The sequence below is a fragment of the Ascaphus truei genome, chromosome 13 (genome assembly GCF_040206685.1).
Source record: "Ascaphus truei isolate aAscTru1 chromosome 13, aAscTru1.hap1, whole genome shotgun sequence".
In the NCBI taxonomy this organism is placed as follows: domain Eukaryota; kingdom Metazoa; phylum Chordata; class Amphibia; order Anura; family Ascaphidae; genus Ascaphus; species Ascaphus truei.
Window position 1 is genome coordinate 18,558,888 of NC_134495.1, and position 18,206 is coordinate 18,577,093.

At 44.8% G+C, this 18,206-nt stretch overlaps 1 protein-coding gene across 2 annotated transcripts in view; it reads right to left on the reverse strand.

Annotated features, from left to right (window-relative positions):
• Positions 1–721: 721 nt before the first annotated feature.
• SGSM1 (small G protein signaling modulator 1) overlaps positions 722–18,206 on the reverse strand; it is a 152,870-nt gene continuing 135,385 nt past the window's right edge. For both annotated transcript variants that reach the window (XM_075568735.1, XM_075568736.1), the window contains 9 exons: positions 16,839–17,021; positions 16,553–16,624; positions 13,208–13,798; positions 11,734–11,858; positions 10,839–10,921; positions 10,608–10,717; positions 8,991–9,087; positions 2,074–2,241; positions 722–1,661 (listed from right to left, as the gene is read on the reverse strand). In XM_075568735.1, coding sequence (XP_075424850.1) covers positions 1,573–1,661; positions 2,074–2,241; positions 8,991–9,087; positions 10,608–10,717; positions 10,839–10,921; positions 11,734–11,858; positions 13,208–13,798; positions 16,553–16,624; positions 16,839–17,021 — 1,518 coding nt within the window. In that variant the 3' untranslated portion in view covers positions 722–1,572. The remainder of the gene's footprint in view (positions 1,662–2,073; positions 2,242–8,990; positions 9,088–10,607; positions 10,718–10,838; positions 10,922–11,733; positions 11,859–13,207; positions 13,799–16,552; positions 16,625–16,838; positions 17,022–18,206) is intronic.

Below are 18,206 nucleotides of genomic sequence, written 5' to 3' on the forward strand. Positions count from 1 at the left end.
GACCCTAAGGAGATATTTTCTATACACAGTGAAGCGGACATTCAGGCCATATGTGGTCTAAAATCCCCATTGTCAATGGGGATTTTCACCCGGAAAACAGCCTCTTCGGTTGTGTATAAAATGGGGCTCTTGTTGAATTCCCCCATTGTTTTTTTTACAGAGTGGGAACTACCAGGTTTACATTTCCATCCAGGGGAAACAAAATGGCTGCCAAACCTCGGGCCAATAGGAAGGCGCAATATTGCGTCCTACTGGACGGCCAATTAAATCTCCTATAAAAACCAAGCAGTGATTACCGGTAACTTCACTTCTCGGGAACTTTGGGGTTGCCTGTGCTGAAAATAGCGTGGCTCAGTTCTGGGGGCACCCCCAGGAGAACCCACCCACCCAGAACCTCCCCCCCCACCAACCCCCCTGTTCCCATCCAATAAAAAAAAAGTTAGGGGTGATTGCTGCTTTAACTTGACAAAAAGGATATGATCAATAACGTTGTCATGTGCATAGTACTACTTATCTCAAATTGGTAGAGTAAATGACACTGCTAACTTCAAACTCCCATTGTCCTGTGCTATGAAATACACTGCAGCCTGTGACACGGTGGTGTGAGACTGTAGTTAAGAAGTGGCCAACTCCAGTCCTCAAGAGCCACCAACAGGTCAGGTTTTAAGGATATCCCTGCTTCAGCACAGGTGGCTCCATTAGTGATTGAGCCGCCTGTGCTGAAGCAGGGATAATCCTTAATACCTGACAGGTTGGTGGCCCTTGTGGAACTGGAGTTGGCCATCCCTGCTGTAGTTCATGAAGGTTTAGTGGCAAGATCTCCTAATCATCGCCAGGACTAAATGCAAAAGAAAAGGGGAATTTATTGAGCCATAAACCAAACGTTTCCCTTGAAAGAGCTACCCTTGAAAAAAAGGCAAAACACTGGATTTATGGCTCAATAAATTAACTTCAGTCAGTGGGCCCTAATAATTTCTGGAGGACTGTGTGTACACGTTGGGACAGAGAGATCCCCATGAGCAGTCAGACCTGGCTATATACTTTTGGGGATTTCCATCTTCAATGGGAGTGATCAAGAACCAACCCTATTTTTGCTTACGGTCTCCTAATCCCTTCCCTCCCACCCCCCCATTCTGTGCCTGGGGTCCTGCAACTAATCGCCCGTGCCTTACGCCAGCACTGAAGACAAGTTCAGTCTGACGGTTTTCGTCAAGCTTTGCAACCTTGGATGGGCCTTGATATCAATGAGTAACTGAATCTCATTCCGAGATCTTTGGTTTAACAATAATATAATAAAGCTAAAAGAAAATGTAGCGTCAAGGGAAACAAATACAGGAAACCTTTTCTCTTTGTAGCCGACTCTTCTGCTACCGAAAGTGGCTTGTGCTTCTGGCATCTAATTAAGTAAAAAATAACTGGTCGATTAGATATGTATTCTTTTTTTTTATACCCTCTTCACTGCTGGAGGGAGCTGCACCACACCGGATAATGTTTCCAGGACTCGATGGCAGTAGAAGTGTTAAGGTGAATGTTTGGCTGTGCTTCTTCATCAGGACTGGGGGGCCGGGTCCCTTACTTGTTCTCAATCAGGGTCTGGACTTTGTACACAAGGTCCCGGGCGAGTTTTAGGATGTGCTTCACGGTGTGCCGCTCGGCCATTTCTGAAAACGCAGGGAAGACGAAGCGTTGGGGTCAATAAAAGACTCCGCGGGGTTGGAAGTTGACTACATCGTCTATTATAAGTGAGACAGACACGAGGTTGACCGGCAAAGGTCTTCAACACAACAACACAGTGTGCTTGCGTTTGCCTAGTGTGAATAGTTCACAATATGGCCAATTAGCTAAATCATTAAGAAAAACAATCATAGTTACATAGTAGATTAGGTCGAAAAAAGACACATGTCCGCCCAGTTCCACCTATAATCATATTAATCGTTTTGCTGCTTCAATACATTGCAGTCTTCTGGTGGTGAAAGGGCTCCATACCCTCACCAATTTTGCAGTCATGAACAGATGATATAATAGGGGAATCTAGATGGCAAGAACATTTTACTGTACTACATAAGCGCTTACCATTAAAGAACTTGATGATATCAGTGAAGTCCATGTTGTTTTCCAGGATAATGTCGCGATAAACCTCCACCAAGGCCAGGGCGATGAACAGGACGAAGTGAGAAGAGGACACGTGCTTTGCTGCCCAGACGGTCTCCCAAACCGAGAAGACATCATCGTAGACCAGTTCTGGTGGAGCAACAATCAGGGGATTAGATCGTCTTGACCGCTACAACTATTAGAACAGCTCACTTTAAGTGGTGAACCTGGCTCTCCTCTATGCAAATGAGTACTCTATAATTGTTTTGTAAATCTCTGAACACTTCCCATGCTCAAAGATGAGAGAGCTTGAAGTCTCTTTAACATGCAGATACAAGGCTAGGTTTGCTATGTTACGTTTGTGCATTGGTTACCCTGTAACGCACTGTAGTAATAACTAACCGGAGTGTATTTCTCCACACTGGATGGAGCTGAGCCCCACACCAGGTCAAGGGCTGAGCAGCAGTGATAACAACAGAAGAACATTTTAATTTCTCCAACCTTGAGGTTTGGGGCTCATTATTCAACAATTACAACGAATTGCAGTGTACTTTAGGTTGCTTCCACCCCTTGCAGGCAGGAACCTGTAGCAATGAAGGGGTTGGGACTTGCATCAAAATAGTTATACAGCTGGTGCCTGACCTCTAACAAGACTGTTTAATATAGGTCAGGGGTGCTCAACTCCAGTCTTCAAGAGCCACCAACAAGGTCAAGTTTTAAAGGAGTAATCCAAGACGTTTCCCCCGCCTCCCCCTTCATTTTTGTAATACAGGTTTGAAGCAGGGGGTCTCCGGAGTTGAACACCATTCATTTTAGTTCTGGGGACCCCTGCTTCCAGGGACACTTACCTCCAAAGGGGGTGCCAGTATTTCTGCCGTGTCCTCGTCACATGGGCCAATAGAAAGCCGCACTAGATGACATCATGGCTTCCTGTTGGCCCGCAGAGCGCAGGAGCTTTGAAAAGCAGCAATAGGCTAAGTCCCCGGTGGTCACGGCGGCGAGCGCGACGGTGTATGCGCCGCACACCAGACACTCATCTCAATCAGGCAGGCCCCAGTGGTTTCTGTTGTCGTGACTCACGAAGCGCGATGGCGTGTCAGCCAGCAGGGACGCGATCAAGTGGTGTGCGGCAGCCAATGGCAGGGTAGATCGGGTGGACCAATAGGGAGTGTGCTGTGCGTTGTGCCGTGCAGGAAACACTGGGGCCGTAGCCTTATAGTGAACCCTGGAGTGGCTACCGTCACCCCCTACAGAGGTAAGTACCTCCGGAAGCAGGGGGTCCCCAGAGCTGAAATTAATAAGGTTCAGCTCTAGAGACCCGCTGCTTCAATCTTGTATTAAAAAAAATGAGGGGGGGAAAAGGCTTGGATTGCCTCTTTAAGGATATCCCTACTTCAGCACAGGTGCCTCAATCAAAATGGCAGCCACTGATTGCGCCACCTGTGCTGAAGCAGAGATAGCCTTAATACTTTGCATGTTGGCGGCCCTTGAGGACTGGAGTTGAGAACCCCTGACATAGATGGACACACCATGGGCACACAGATTTGTAGTATTACTGCATCTTCATCACCATTCAATGCACCGCTCACACCCACAGACACACTCAACCAATGATACGTTAACCAAACTACAGTGACCCACTAGGGCTAAGGCAGCAGGGGTACAGAGGGGTACAGAGGAACATTCTAAGCTGACCCCCAGTATCTAGAGCTGAACTGCCCCTTCCAGTGAGGGGGCTTTTCTATTTTATTTACATATACTGTATATGAATTACGTGTCTTGTAAGGAGCTCTATTATTTTGTTACTGAAATACAAAATAACAGAAAACAATAATAACACTGGAAAAAAAACGATAGTCCTTTTAAGAGGACAGACAAGGGTCTCTTGGACTGTACACGGTTGAGAGCTCCAGAGAGTGGGAGCAGTGTGGCTAACAGCTCGGGCGCCAAAGGAAGTCACGGAGATTCTGGGAACTGTTAGGAGTCCTTCATCTCCAGATGGAAGTGAGCGAATGGGAGTGCAGGAAACTAGAAGCTCTCTCAGATAGCTGGGACCCTGGCTACTGCTTTGAAGGTCATCAAGTCAACCTTGAAATGGAGTTGACGAAGTCTAACTCTACCCTGCCACACAGCTGGTGCCATTTTTGCCTTATTAAAAAAATAAAATACATAAGACAGGGAAAAAGGAAGAGTTCCTAACTTGCTAGGTATCTCCAGTTGTATATATGTCCCCTCCCTCCAAATAAATTAGGGAGAGATGCTTGTGCTGAAAAAGGAACGTACCTCAGGTACCCTGGGAGATTTGCTACTGGCTATACAAAATATATTTAAATGAGTCACACATCCTTATATACATCCTTAAAACCAGTCTAAAGGCCTTTGTGATGAAGGGGGTATCAGTATCAGACCCAACAGTATTAGAATCCAAACCCCTGACACCCAGGGCAGCAGCTCTAGCATCAAAAGCTCGAATGTTTTGATGAATGTTGTTGAAACGGTGTTCTCATTTTTGGGTAGAAAATCCATAATGTGAATGTATATAATATTGGGGGAAAAAATAGTTTTTCAAGGGAAAAGTGATCAGCAAACACTTTCTGAAGTAAAGAAGGTTTAAGCTCCATTTAGGGCTAGATCCAAACAGCTGTTAAATCAGGACACAAAACAAAACGCTACCTAAAATAGGAAAAGACGAAAAAATGGCGGCGTGTTCTCCATTTCAGTGTCTGGATGGGAGTAACGCCAAGTATAGGTAATAACGTAAATAACTAACGTTATGCCCCAGCGTTATTGTTAACAGACTTTAGTGGATACGTGATGCTATGATAACGCCTCATTTGCCCGTCCTTTATAGTTAACGCTGCGTCTTTACGGGAGATAAATTAGCTTAATACCATGTTTGTTGTCCATTGGGGATACACCATTAGTGTCAATGTGACATTAAGTTAGGTTACTGCCACATTAAGTCGGAATGGGACACTTCGCCGCGGTCTATCTGCCGTGACCAAAACACTACCGGCGTTCCACCATAAATATAAATAAAGACATACAATACAATACAAATAACCCCAAACAGGAAAGAGTTGCCAAGATCTTGCACTGCTGGGGAGGGGGGATAAAACCTGCTATAGATCTTGCACTGCTGGGGAGGGGGGATAAAACCTGCTATAGATCTTGCACTGCTGGGGAGGGGGGATAAAACCTGCTATAGATCTTGCACTGCTGGGGAGGGGGGATAAAACCTGCTATAGATCTTGCATTCCTGGGGAGGGGGGATAAAACCTGCTATAGATCTTGCACTGCTGGGGGAGGTGGGATAAAACCTGCTACAGATCTTGAACGATGCTCAGTATATTAAAACTCATAAAAAATGTCATTAAGAGACACACCGTGGCTATTATCTAATACTACAGAACTGATTTCTTAAAAAACGCCATAATATTTCACCTGTTTTGCCACTTTAAATTGCTGCTGCCAGTTATTTTCTTATTACTTTGTAATGTAGCTGGAGACGGAGCAGTGTGACTTATTTAAACCATTTAACGTTGTCATTGTGTGGAGCAGATCATATTAACTGAGAATCTCTCTGGAACATACCCCTCTCTCTTACAGGGAAGCGAGAGGGACGGGCCTCCTAGCAACCACCATTGTTTTCTTAGTGTTATGACGGGCACCTGTCATTTAAGTACTTCATGCAAGACTCCGTAGGGCAATAATTGCACAGCCTAAATACCTTTAAGCCTTTAAATTCAATTAACACACTGCAGTAAAGTACAATTATTCCCCTATAATTACACATGCCTGAAAGGTCTTATTGCAGATGCTGAGAAACCAGTAATTCAGTCCCTGGCTGCAGTGGAAGCGCTGTATACCGAGAGATTATAGGTTTGTGGACCTGTCTGAGACATGTGAATGGGCTCATAAGTGGTATTATTATTTGCTGTTTAATTGGGAGAGAGAACAACGTCCTCACTTGGAGGACTACCAGTTTCTGAAAAGGGATGATTGCGTTAGGGGGTTAACCGTTTGAGCTCACTCAGGTTACTCCCCTCCCCAACAAGTGATGTATGACGTCAATGTAAGGGTATATATAGCTCTGAAGAACCTACTTCTAGAACATGACTGGGGCCCTCACTGTGAGTCCTATGCATAGGTTTGTGTGTTTAGTAATATGTACAGCTGAACCCTGTTATAACACGGTGCTCGGGACCACATAATAAGACCGCATTATAACCGGGATCGTGAAATGGCCGCCACAATCAACGAGGACTTACCTGACTTTCGAGCGCAGAGGAGGGTCATATGACCCTTCTCTGACCAATATCAGCCCAACAGTGAATACATTTGATATAATACACATGCAGGAATCGAACCCATGACCCTTCATATGCTAGTAGCAATTCTCTAGCTGCTATACCACAGCGTTGGTGCGCTGAATCTGCCTCTATAAACAAACTTAACATCTATGGAATTGCATTGTGCAGTATATGTTAAGTGTGTTTATAGAGTCAGTTTCATCACACCAACCCTATGGTGTAGCAGCTAGAGAATTGCTACTAGCATATGAAGGGTCATGGGTTCGATTCCTACATGTGTATTATATAAAATGTATTCACTGTTGGGCTGTTATTGGTCAGAGAAGGGTCATGTGACCCTCCTCTGCGCTCGAAAGCAGCGCACGTGGACGCAGCCTGATGAAGCAGGAAGAGGAGAGAGCTGCAGATACCGAATAAGTCAATAAAGTATTGAATGTTATTAAAAAAAAAAAAACCCTTGGAGATGTTTATAAATTGGGAGCCACATTCAGATCGCGTTATGAGTGGATCCGCATTGTAGCAGATCGCGCTATAATGGGGTTGAGCTGTATTAAGATGTGTCCTGTCATCCTTTGTTGTTTTCCAGTTAGTAACCTGCCCTTCCTCAGCTAGCGCCTGTTAAAATGAACAGGAAACCTAAGTTTGTGGGAGAGTGATGCCAATTGTCGTCGTCTCATAGGGTTGCCCTGACCGCCACTGTCCTCATAGAGCTGCCCATACTACAGCCTGCTCCCACAATGGACCTGCCCATCGAGCAGGTTCACCTTGCCCCTACCCAGCACCCAGTACGAGACTGAGCCCTGCCATTGTACATAACTACTCAGATGTGACCTCCTTTAGATCCAGGCAAGGCGGGTTGCAACGGTACACTGTATATCCTAGTATAATAATACTTCCCGAGATGAGAAGCACAGCCAAGAGGGTGAGTAAGTGCATCTGGAGATGGCAGTGTGGTTATGTTACAGAGTTATTGAAATGCATAATTAAAAGCATGAGATCTGACAAAGCTATTGATGATGGGAACATGGCAGGTCAATGAATCTATAATATACTGCTCTAAATCAGAAATCTTTCAGCTTAAAGCAGCAGTTCAAGCTGTCGTTTAAAAAAAAAAGTTTCCATTCAATATGTGCATCAATACAAGCTACACACTGACAAGTGATTAGCTAAGTTGCCGATCGATCGGCGATGATTCGGCTCGGGGGTTCACTAAATGGCTGTCAGTGCAGCAGAACAGGACTCAAGATGCAAAGTTCTGTGGGGAAGATCATGTGACCAGGCAGTCACTAGATACAATTGGTGCACTGCTAGAGAGAGGGCAGGGCTCAAAAAGGGGTGTGCCAGGGCCAGTTTCAGAAGAGGATGTGACTTTGAGAATGGTTGCTATAGAAATAAAAAATGCTCGTTACATTATAACACGTGGAAAATGTCTTAAAATTTTTTTTTCTCATAGTACAGAACTAATTTATGTAAAAAAAAACAAAAACACAAGGAGCTGATTGAAGGGGATGTACACCTGGATCAGCTGGTGTTGCTCTTGGCGAAACCCGTCGAAGAGGCCTCGGCCCCCCTTAAAAATTGATCTCACTCGTCCTCACGGCGGCGCGATGCTCACTAACCGCTAACTGGAAAAAACTTAAGCCCCCATCCAAACAGGTGGTGCTACGGAGAATGGGTAATGTCAAATTAATGGAATACCTCTCGGCTCTCCTGAGCCAGAAAATTGACCAATTCAACAGGGTTTGGGAACTCTGGCCATACTGTACAACTAAAGTGTACAAATGTGGATGGTAGGAGACTATGATAGATACTGTCCCCGGCTCGCCCGGTCTTGGATGTGTCCTCTCGATCCGGGCGGGGGTTGGTGCTGGAAGGACGTGGGGATCTGTTCTTCCCCCCTTCTCATCTCATTCCCCCTCCCTAACTTCCCCTCCTCTCCCCCCCCTCTCCCTCTCTTTTCTCCCCCCCCCCCCCTATCTCTTCTTCTATCCCTTTTCAAACCTCTCTGAGGCGTTAGTCTGACGAGTACCTCAGGGTCCACGTGATCCCGGCTCGGTTCACAAAGGAACGTCCTTTCAGCACTTGAGGTCGTCGGGTCCAATGAGCCGTCATTATGCTCCTATGCCCCAGCCAATATACCTATCTCTATGCATTGTTTAAGATGTGTATTCCGTATATGATCTATGTACTGTATATGTTTAAGAATTGTTCTCTCTGGACTAAGCTGTATACAACGGGCTCTGTATCATTATGTGATTTCTCCCAGAAAAACAATAAAAACATGTTTTTTTTTAACATAACAACAACAAAAAAAACACATGTAGGATATTACTTGGACTGCAAGTTCAAAGGTGCAATCTCTCCAATAAAATACATGAGAATGCCAAGTACTTTGAAAATTGTTAAGGGTCACGTCATGATTCCCCTAGGTGTTTATTAATTTAGTTAGAATAGGTATGTCCACTGGAGGAAACCCCACATCTTGCAATTAATGATTGAAGAGCCTGTCCACCCCCTCATGTCAAAGGCTTATACAAGACCCCCGATAAAGACAGGCGAATGCAAAGACATCGCTTGGTCACTGACCTCGTTTGAAGTCGAGAAGGAACCACCGATAGCAGAAGTAGAAGTGGGTGTAATCACCGTTTTGATGCATCAGCTCAAAAAGCTCAGAGTCCAGAATCTGGTGGGGAAGGATGAAAAAAAAAAACAATATTGAGGCTAATACAGGAAATCAGAAGGCATTGTACATATGGGAAAAGCCAGAGGTAATATGTGTGAGGAGTCATCGGGTGCAATAACGTGGTCACTTCTCTGTCTTCGTCGGGTGCACCAGGATGGCCACCGACTCAGGAAGTTAGCTTCTTCCTTGAACTGGTCATTGTGTGCCTGGTCTAGGCCTATACATCTCCACCAGTGTGATCAGTTCTTTGTTCCTGGACCCTGGCTGTTTCTTGTTATGCTTTGCCTTGCTGAACCTCTACTGGAACGTGCTCTTAATTTGGAACTGTGACCCCGACTATGCTGCCGTCTCTTGCCCTGACCTTTGGAACCGTGACCCCGACTGTGCTGCTGTCTCTTGCCCTGACCTTTGGAACCGTGACCCCGACTATGCTGCCATCTCTTGTCCTGACCTTCTGAACCGTGACCCTGACTATGCTGCGGCACCCTGCCCACGATCCTGTAACCAGACCTAACTATTCTTGCTTGTCTAGGCACTAGATCTGAGGTCAAGGGTCGGATACTGTACTCCCTACCTCTGCCCTGCTGCTCCGTCTCCTGGATTGCAGTTAGCAACGCTACATGTTCTCTTAGGTATCACAGCAGACTAACCAGGTAGTCATTATCTCCTGTCTATTTCCGCGACCTTAGGTACGTTTCTATGGGTGATCACCCTAAGAGGACTATTCTCGTCCTGCCAGTCTTCAAAAAATAATGACAGATCTTCCTGGGTTCAGCCACTTTACCAGTCGGCTTTAGCTGAGGCTCTAGTTCTCGGAAATGAAATTATTGACCGCTATGAGAGCCTTAAGGGTTCAAAACAGAAGATATCAAAAAATTAGTATTGCGTTTGTTCTAATATTCTTGGGGTTTTGCATTGGCTAACATATATAGTTCAATGCAAAATACAACATATCAACAGAGTAGAATGTGAGAACTGTTCTACCCTACGTACTGGAAATCCTTATTAGACCCTGATCTCTTTATTTTCTAAATTATTTAAGGTTTCCTTTTGCTGTATTTGACTCTACTACCTCTGCTTAAGTGAAAGTTCTCTTGTTCTACCATTTTCCCTCTTCCTCATTCATGCCCTTTGAATAGAGTTGGATCCAGCAATTTGGGTGCCCATTCCCTCTGTCCACAATGGGCCATTATCCTCCTCTCTCATCTCTATGGTCTTCTCCCCCACATCTGCTATTTACATTTGAGTAGGAAACCTGCTTAAAGAGTTAAATGGGTCAGCCGCACAGTGGCCCAAAGTGACCTAATGACAGTGATATGTTGAATGGGTTAAGGGGTCAGCCATGCCTAGTGCCAATGTGACCTAAAGACTGAGATGTAACAGAAGATAAGGAGAAGGGGTCAGGAGACCAGAATGTGTGATGGAGTATCAACACCCACCTCTACTTTGGGACATGATTTACCGCCTAGAACTGGCCTTGCCATTGAAAGTGTCTGTGTTTGATAACCTTCTGCAAATACCTGTATGAGAGATCTCATGTTGGCAAAGTGTGTGTCCATGGCACCTCCGTGGGGGAAATTCTGATTCATCCTTTTCATTAGCTCCGTGAAGCAGCTGAATGCCAAGGCCTCTGCATGACAACAATGTGAAAATATAACCACCGTGGCCAAGTGCGTACATGCTCCCACCCCTCATCATTCAGACTCGCAGGGCTACTAACAGTAAAGAGGATCCCATAGAGTTGTCCGTACCATCGTCTAGTATTACTAAGAGAGGGGCCAGAAGATCACACATCCCTTGAACGTATCCGATCTCAATGTGCTGCCAGACGTAGCTGGAAGATACAGAGATAAAGAAAGGGATATATGAAGAAATACAAAAGATAACACAAGCACTCGCAGAGCATGACGTCTCAGTAATCCTTCATAGGCCTCGTCCCCACTGCTCACAGCTGCGTGCGGCGTGAATAAGATACGGCCCTCTATGGGGCTGGCCCCAGTCACCGCGGCTGCGCGGCTGCGCGCCTGCGCAGAGCGCGATGCACGACCCGCCTTTGCCAAAAGACAAGATTTTTTTCTTTTGGCTCGGCGGCCGAGCGTTTGCCACGTCACGGCGGCGGCTCAGCCAATGACGGCGAACCAGCCGCGTGATGTCATGACCACGCCCCCGCCATGCCCCTCCCCCCATAACGACCTCCTGCTCTTCTCCTGACGCGCAACCACAGACCACAGGTCGCGGCTGAAACTGGTGCACGCGCCGCCAGGCGCTCCGATGCGCGCGTGCACGCAGTGACTGTGGCCGTAGTAATAATACAAATAACACATAATGGGAAGAAGTGTTTCAGACACAAAAGTGACACTTCGGAAAAGGTGTCCCTGTCCCGAAGAGCTTACAATCTAATTCATAATTACATAGTCCTGCTGACAGCTGAATCTAGCAAAAAGCACTGCCTTTAATGGTTTGCAAAGCGTTTGAGGCCCACTGGCAGAGAAGGGGTTACATGCAAATCCTAACCTTTCCTAAAAAAGAATCCCCTTTATAATATCGCTTTAATGCTGCAGCTATTTCAGCTATTGGTGCCATTGCATGAACTGCCAGATATTGCTCTGTTTTGTAGCAGGGTGGCTACTTCTACATGACAGATACCTGCACATAACATTGCGGAGTTTCTCCAGGTTGGCGGGCGTGAAATACCAATAGTTGCGGTCGCACCTCTGCACGTCCTTCTCTATGCGGTGCAGGTTGATGGTGTACATGTCCAGGAGTTCTTGCTGAGGGGGTTAAAAATCCAGAGAGGACACAGAGAACACCTTTTAGGAAACAGATGAGCTGGTGCATCAAATAGTCCTGATTCAATGGCAAATCCACTAAACACCTGCCAGGTGGACACTGCAATGCATCCTACGCCCCCGCTCCAGACAGATTAATCATCGAAGGTACGACACACATACTATACAAGCTCTGCAATCCCAAATCCTGCAGCAGGGATCATTTAAACATGCAGATATAGCCAACGTTATTACGCCCGGTACCGCGTGATAACGCATTTCTGTTACGGGAGTTTTAACGTGTGATTGTGCGATTTGCAATTCAATCCATGCACTACTGTTGTTGCAAAGTCGCATGATTCAGGGAGTTATGTATTTCAGTTCGGCACCCTGGACTAGCCGTAAAAATATATATATATATACAGGTGCGTCGACGAGTATTCTAAAACTTGCCTTAAATTTGCCTTGGAAAATCTGGGGCTATCACCAACAAGATCCAGGTACATGCTGGGTACATGCTGGGTACATGCTGCAACATTTCAGTGACATTTCTGCAGAGACTAATGGCCCATCGGATTAACACAGCAGGGGTCTCTGGCAGCCAGGGACCACCGCTGTTAATCCGATGGGCCATTAGTCTGTCTGCAGAAATGTCATTGAAATGTTGCAGCATGTACCCAGCATGTACCCAGCATGTACCTGGATCTTGTTGGTGATAGCCCCAGATTTGTTTTAGAATACTCGTCGGCACTACAGTGTATATATATATATATACGGGGTGAGATCATCTTACCCGAAGCAGGGAACATTCAATGGAGCTTTCATTGCAAGTTGCCTTCGGGTCTGCTTTTAAAGAATGTATTCCACTAAGTGGGAAATACTTGTGTTCTTGGAAGAGCTGCGGCACTATGGAGCACTGAATGCGATCTGACCGGACCAGGAATGGAAGAGGTGACCTCCTCTTCCATTCCCATCATCCGCATTGGGATCAGTGCACCTGAAGAGCTCACAGTCTAATGTTGGTGCCTGAGATACAAAAAGATGAAGATGGTCATTTATCGCAGTCTTCCAGCTGCAACACCAGGGCCAAACTGGTGCAAAAAACACCAGATTTATCAAGCAACAACATTCTGTTGGCTTCAATGGGAATGTTTTTCCTTAATACATCTGGTGCCGGATTAATGCCGCTGGGAGACTTTGATAAATAAACCCATAGTGACTTGTCCAAGGTCACAAGGAGAGCCAACACTGGGATTCAAACCAGGTTTACCCGCTACAAAGCTCTTACCACTGCTAATTTATTACCCTACAGACATGCAAAAGGCCAACCTCCCATGTTCCGAGAGACTTACCGAATACGCCACTCCCGTGGAAGAGACGGGGGACACTACAGACATTGTGGCGTCAATGACAATCAAAGAGTCAAGCTGTGGATACAAACTCTCCATCTCCGGCTCCTCCGACAAGTTGTCTTCGCTTCCCACCAGGCTCTCCTTCTCGGCTTCGCTGTCCGGCCAGGCTTCCAAGACAGAGAGCACGGCGATCTCCTTGTCCAGCAGGATCTCCTCTGTGCTTTCGTTCATGGATTGAAAGTCGTCCAAGCTCTCGTTGGTTGTCGCTTCACAGTCCAAGCTGGGAAGCTCCTCTTCTGCCCTCTTGTTGTCCAGCAAGATATTGTCTGAGCTGTTCTGCTTTCTGCTGCCGGAAGCTCCCGGTTTCATGTGCAGGTAGAGGGCATTTTTGTTAGTCTCTGTAGAAGCGTTGTCGTCCGTGCTGAAGCTGTGCTCCGAGTACCCGGAGGTAATGGAGAAATTCCGGGAGGAGGGGTGGCCGGAATCTGGAGAGCAGGTCCCGTTAGGCACCGTCCCGTTGGAAAGCTTCGGAGGTTTGCTCTCCTCGCTTCTCGTTTCTGTTTGTTCGGCTTCTTCTACCGACTCGAAAACCTGTGCGACAAACGGTGCAAAGATTTACATGGAGTGTCCAGCTTAGGCTGGTTCTATAGTGCGGGGGCTCGCGCTATGCTGTGCGCGCGTGCGGCAGTTTTAGTTGGGTGAGGTTAGTCAGCCATTCTATAATGGTGCCGCGCGCGCACGACAGGGAGAGTGGAACCGGCCGACAGGGGGGAAGATGAGTAAAATAATTAATTTGCGCCGCTACCACCACTAGAAATGTAAGTATATATGTGTATATGTGTGTGTGTGTGTATGTATGTACAATGTTATTAAAAAAATTATTAAAGGATTTATTTATTTGAAAAGTTATTTAAACACACACATATACACACACACACACACACACACATATACACACACACATATACACACACACACACACACATATACACACACACACACACACACACACACATATACACACACACATATACACACACACATATACACACACACACACATATACACACACACACACACACACACATATACACACACGCGCACAGTATACACACAAAACGTGTGCGGAACGTGCACGCGTCCTCGCACAGGCACGCGCGCTCGCTCGCACGGCCGCACACAGTATATAACAGCCCTTAGGTGCAATCTTATGTAACCAGCTAAAAACAAAATAGGCCCGTTGGAAACAAATGAACAACCTAATTGGATTCCCTAAACTAAATCAAATCATGCAACGATTTGGCCATCGTTCTTCTTCTGAAAATCACACAAATTAAAGAGGGAGGGTATGTCAGTCAAGTGTATTCTTCACCCTCTGCCCTGTCCTTATCAGAGAGCCAATACAAAGATTGGGATGGGGATAGAGGGGGTTCTGGGAGTGCAAACCCTTGTTAAACACACATGGACCTCTGACAAAGAGAAACCACAGTAAATGAAAACCCGTTCCAAGACTCCGTTGGAATCTTTTTCTCTCTCAAAATGCCAGGCCAAATCTTATTCTCATCTCCATCATTAATACTGCTGCTCAAATAATAAAATAAAGATTTATACAACATAGATATATAGGGAAACCAAAAGACTGCACCCCTCAACACGTCTTCATAAATCTATATTCAGCCATAATTAGCAAGAAGAATTGCATCATTAATTTCTGCCCCCAGTCCAATGAGCTGCAGTGGGGGAGTGACAATCCGTGTGCTTGTAGAAAACGGTCACAAACCAACAATCGGGAGGAAACCTTCTCAAAGAATTGTACACTTGTGGAGCACACCCAAGGGGCATAGAAAACGCCACTTTTATTTACATATTATTAAAAAATAGGAGGGAGCTGAGCTCATTGAAAAACATGAAGCATCAAAAAAGGTACCAGTGATCTATGATGTATTAACACCAGAAGCGCATCAGCAGAGATAAATCCCTTCACAGTGATTATTTATCGATTATTTTCTCCCAACCACTCCCTGAGCATAACCGTATAAGGGGATTTATTAATTAATATCTGTTGATGTCCTCATTTAATAGATGTAAATATGTATAAAAAGCAGTATCAATGTGTTTACGAAGAATTTCATTATCCTATATATATAGACATCTAAAATGATAGTTGAGCTCTATTAACTAAATTAGTTTGTTTATTATTTCTCTTCTACTGAAAGAACTAGCATCTGAGGGACATGCATAGATTTTCTGTTTAGTACTGTTTAGTACCTGACAATCAGGAAACGGGTTATCCTTTCACTGCAATTAGTTACCACGACAATACACTATTTAACCCAGGAACTACGGATACCTCAGCTTGCTCTGCGCCTGACGAAGCTCCGTTAGTGAGCGAAACGCGCAGGGCGTAACGATGCTGTGACGTCATCCAGGAAGTGCTGTTGCAGAGAGTGAGACGGAGTTGTAGGCTTAGATTTGCCAATTGGCGAGGGTTAATGTAGTTCTCGTATTCCAGCTAGACATTTGAATATGAGGTATCTACTATAGTCCTATTTGACAGCTATCAGGGCTCTTATTAGAGTGAACCAAACTTGCTGTTGATTATATCTAAACCTTTTACACGGTCGATCAGCCCCTACCGCATTGGGGAATTCCCCTGAGAGCTGATTTTGAAACCGAATTGTGTTATCAAATGAAATACCTTCTCACAGTTAAACTGAGATACCCAGACGCACTCTAAATTGACAAACCCCTTCCCTTTGTAGTTATTATCACTCACTATATGGTGTATTATTTACACCTTAATCTCTGTTGATGTGTTCCATGTTTTAATACATCCGAGGTCACTAGAACCTTTTTTAATGCTTTATTTTTTAAAATGTTTTTTCAATGAGCTCTGCTCTCTCCTATATTTTAACAATATGTAAATACAAAGTGACTTTTTATATGCCCCTGGGGTGTGCTCTTCTTTGCGAAGTCTCCTGCCAGCTTCCGACTGTTGTTTTTTGAGTTATACAAAATAGATGTGCCATTATATCTTAAAGTATTTTTTATTTTTTTATTTGCATGAATGTTATTTGGTCAAAGATCAGCCGATGTGGCTTTTTTTTTCTTTTCAGGAGAATAATGTCCAGCGTGCCAATTTTCTCCAAGTTTTAAAAAAAAATACAATGGCCTAACGATTCCCAAACATTTAGGTGAATGTTCCCCAAGTAAGAAGCTCACGTTTTTCATCACTTTTCGAATTTTGCTATTTTTTTTTGCTACCTATTCCGTAGCCGCTCTGTATAGTATTTGCGGTGAACGTAAAACAGGTCTCTGACGAAGCCGGTAACTTGACGCGGTTACCTGCGTGCTTGAACTGGAGTCACTCTGCAACCGCGCATGGTTCTGTTGGTCTGAGCTGCAGCTCGGGGAGGACTGTAAGACATGTGAACAATGGTTAAAACCAAAAAAACAGCAAATTTTGAAGCCGCAGAGCTCATTAAAAGAAAAGAAAGAAGAAAAAACCTAATGAAGGCCTAATGTTTTCGGCTTTTATCGTCACATTTTACAGCGCTATTGGCTTTTTTCGAGCGAGCTGTTGTGACACGTGGACGACAGCAGGACTGGCCATGACATCATCACCGCTGACCTCATTGCTGACGGTGGAATCTCCGTGCATCATCTTTTGGATCTGGATATCCAGACTGGCCCCAGAGGAACACTTCAGCAGAGCGGCCGCGTGGATCTCCTTCTCTCTCTGCCGCACGATGGCCTCGCAGCCAAGCCACTCCGCCATGGTTTGTTCGTAGCAGGCGCGGATTTGAACGTCAACCTGCAGATTTTACAATCACAAAAGAAGGAAAACGTCTTATGGTTCAGTTTACTTCTTCAGTGCTGAAGGGGTTTGCATTGCCAACCTAGCTTCATACCACCAGATCCTATAGCTTCACACCATCAGATCCTATAGCTTCACACCACCAGATCCTATAGCTTCACACCATCAGATCCTGCAGGGTCATATCATCAGATCCTATAGCTTCACACCACCAGATCCTATAGCTTCACACCATCAGATCCTGTAGCGTCATATCATCAGATCCTATAGCTTCACACCACCAGATCCTATAGCTTCACACCATCAGATCCTACAGCTTCATACCATCAGATCCTATAGCTTCACACCATCAGATCCTATAGCTTCACATCACCAGATCCTATAGCTTCACACCATCAGATCCTATAGCTTCACACCATCAGATCCTGTAGCGTCATATCATCAAATCCTATAGCTTCATACTATCGGATTCTATACCTTCACACCATCAGATCCTATAGCTTCATATCATCAAATCCTATAGATTCCTATCATCAGATCCTATAGCTTCCTATCATCAGAGCCTATATCTTTATGTTATCATGTGATCCTATATATTTATACCAACATCAGATCCTATATCTTTATATCGTCATGAGATCCTATAGCTTTATATGATCATGAAATCCTATAATTTCCTATCATCGTGAGATCCTATATCTTCATATCATCGTGAGATCCTATATTTTCATATCATGAGATCCCATAGCTTTGTCATCATGAGATCCTACAGATCCAGATCATTATCACGAGATTTTATCCCAATCTAGATTCTCCAAGTCCCCACTTCGCAAAATATATGAAAGTATGATGTAAAACCCATATTAAAATAATAATAGAGTAACAAAACAGAATTATAATCCCGTGACGGCATGGACTCAGGCTGGCAATGCTGCATGTCACTGCTGCAGCACTGAAGAAATTATCTTACTGTTTTATAGTTTTAGGGCCATATTAACTAAGTCGTGCTACTCCATAAGGTACCTTACGGTCCATTCAAATTAATATTTTTTTTGAACCTGTATAACTATTTTTACATACTTTTTAAAGCCCTCCAATACCATGGTACTCCAGTTCCATGATATTGGAGGGTTTTTAACAATCTTCTAAGTCTTTTAGTCATAAGACTGTTTGTCAGTCCTT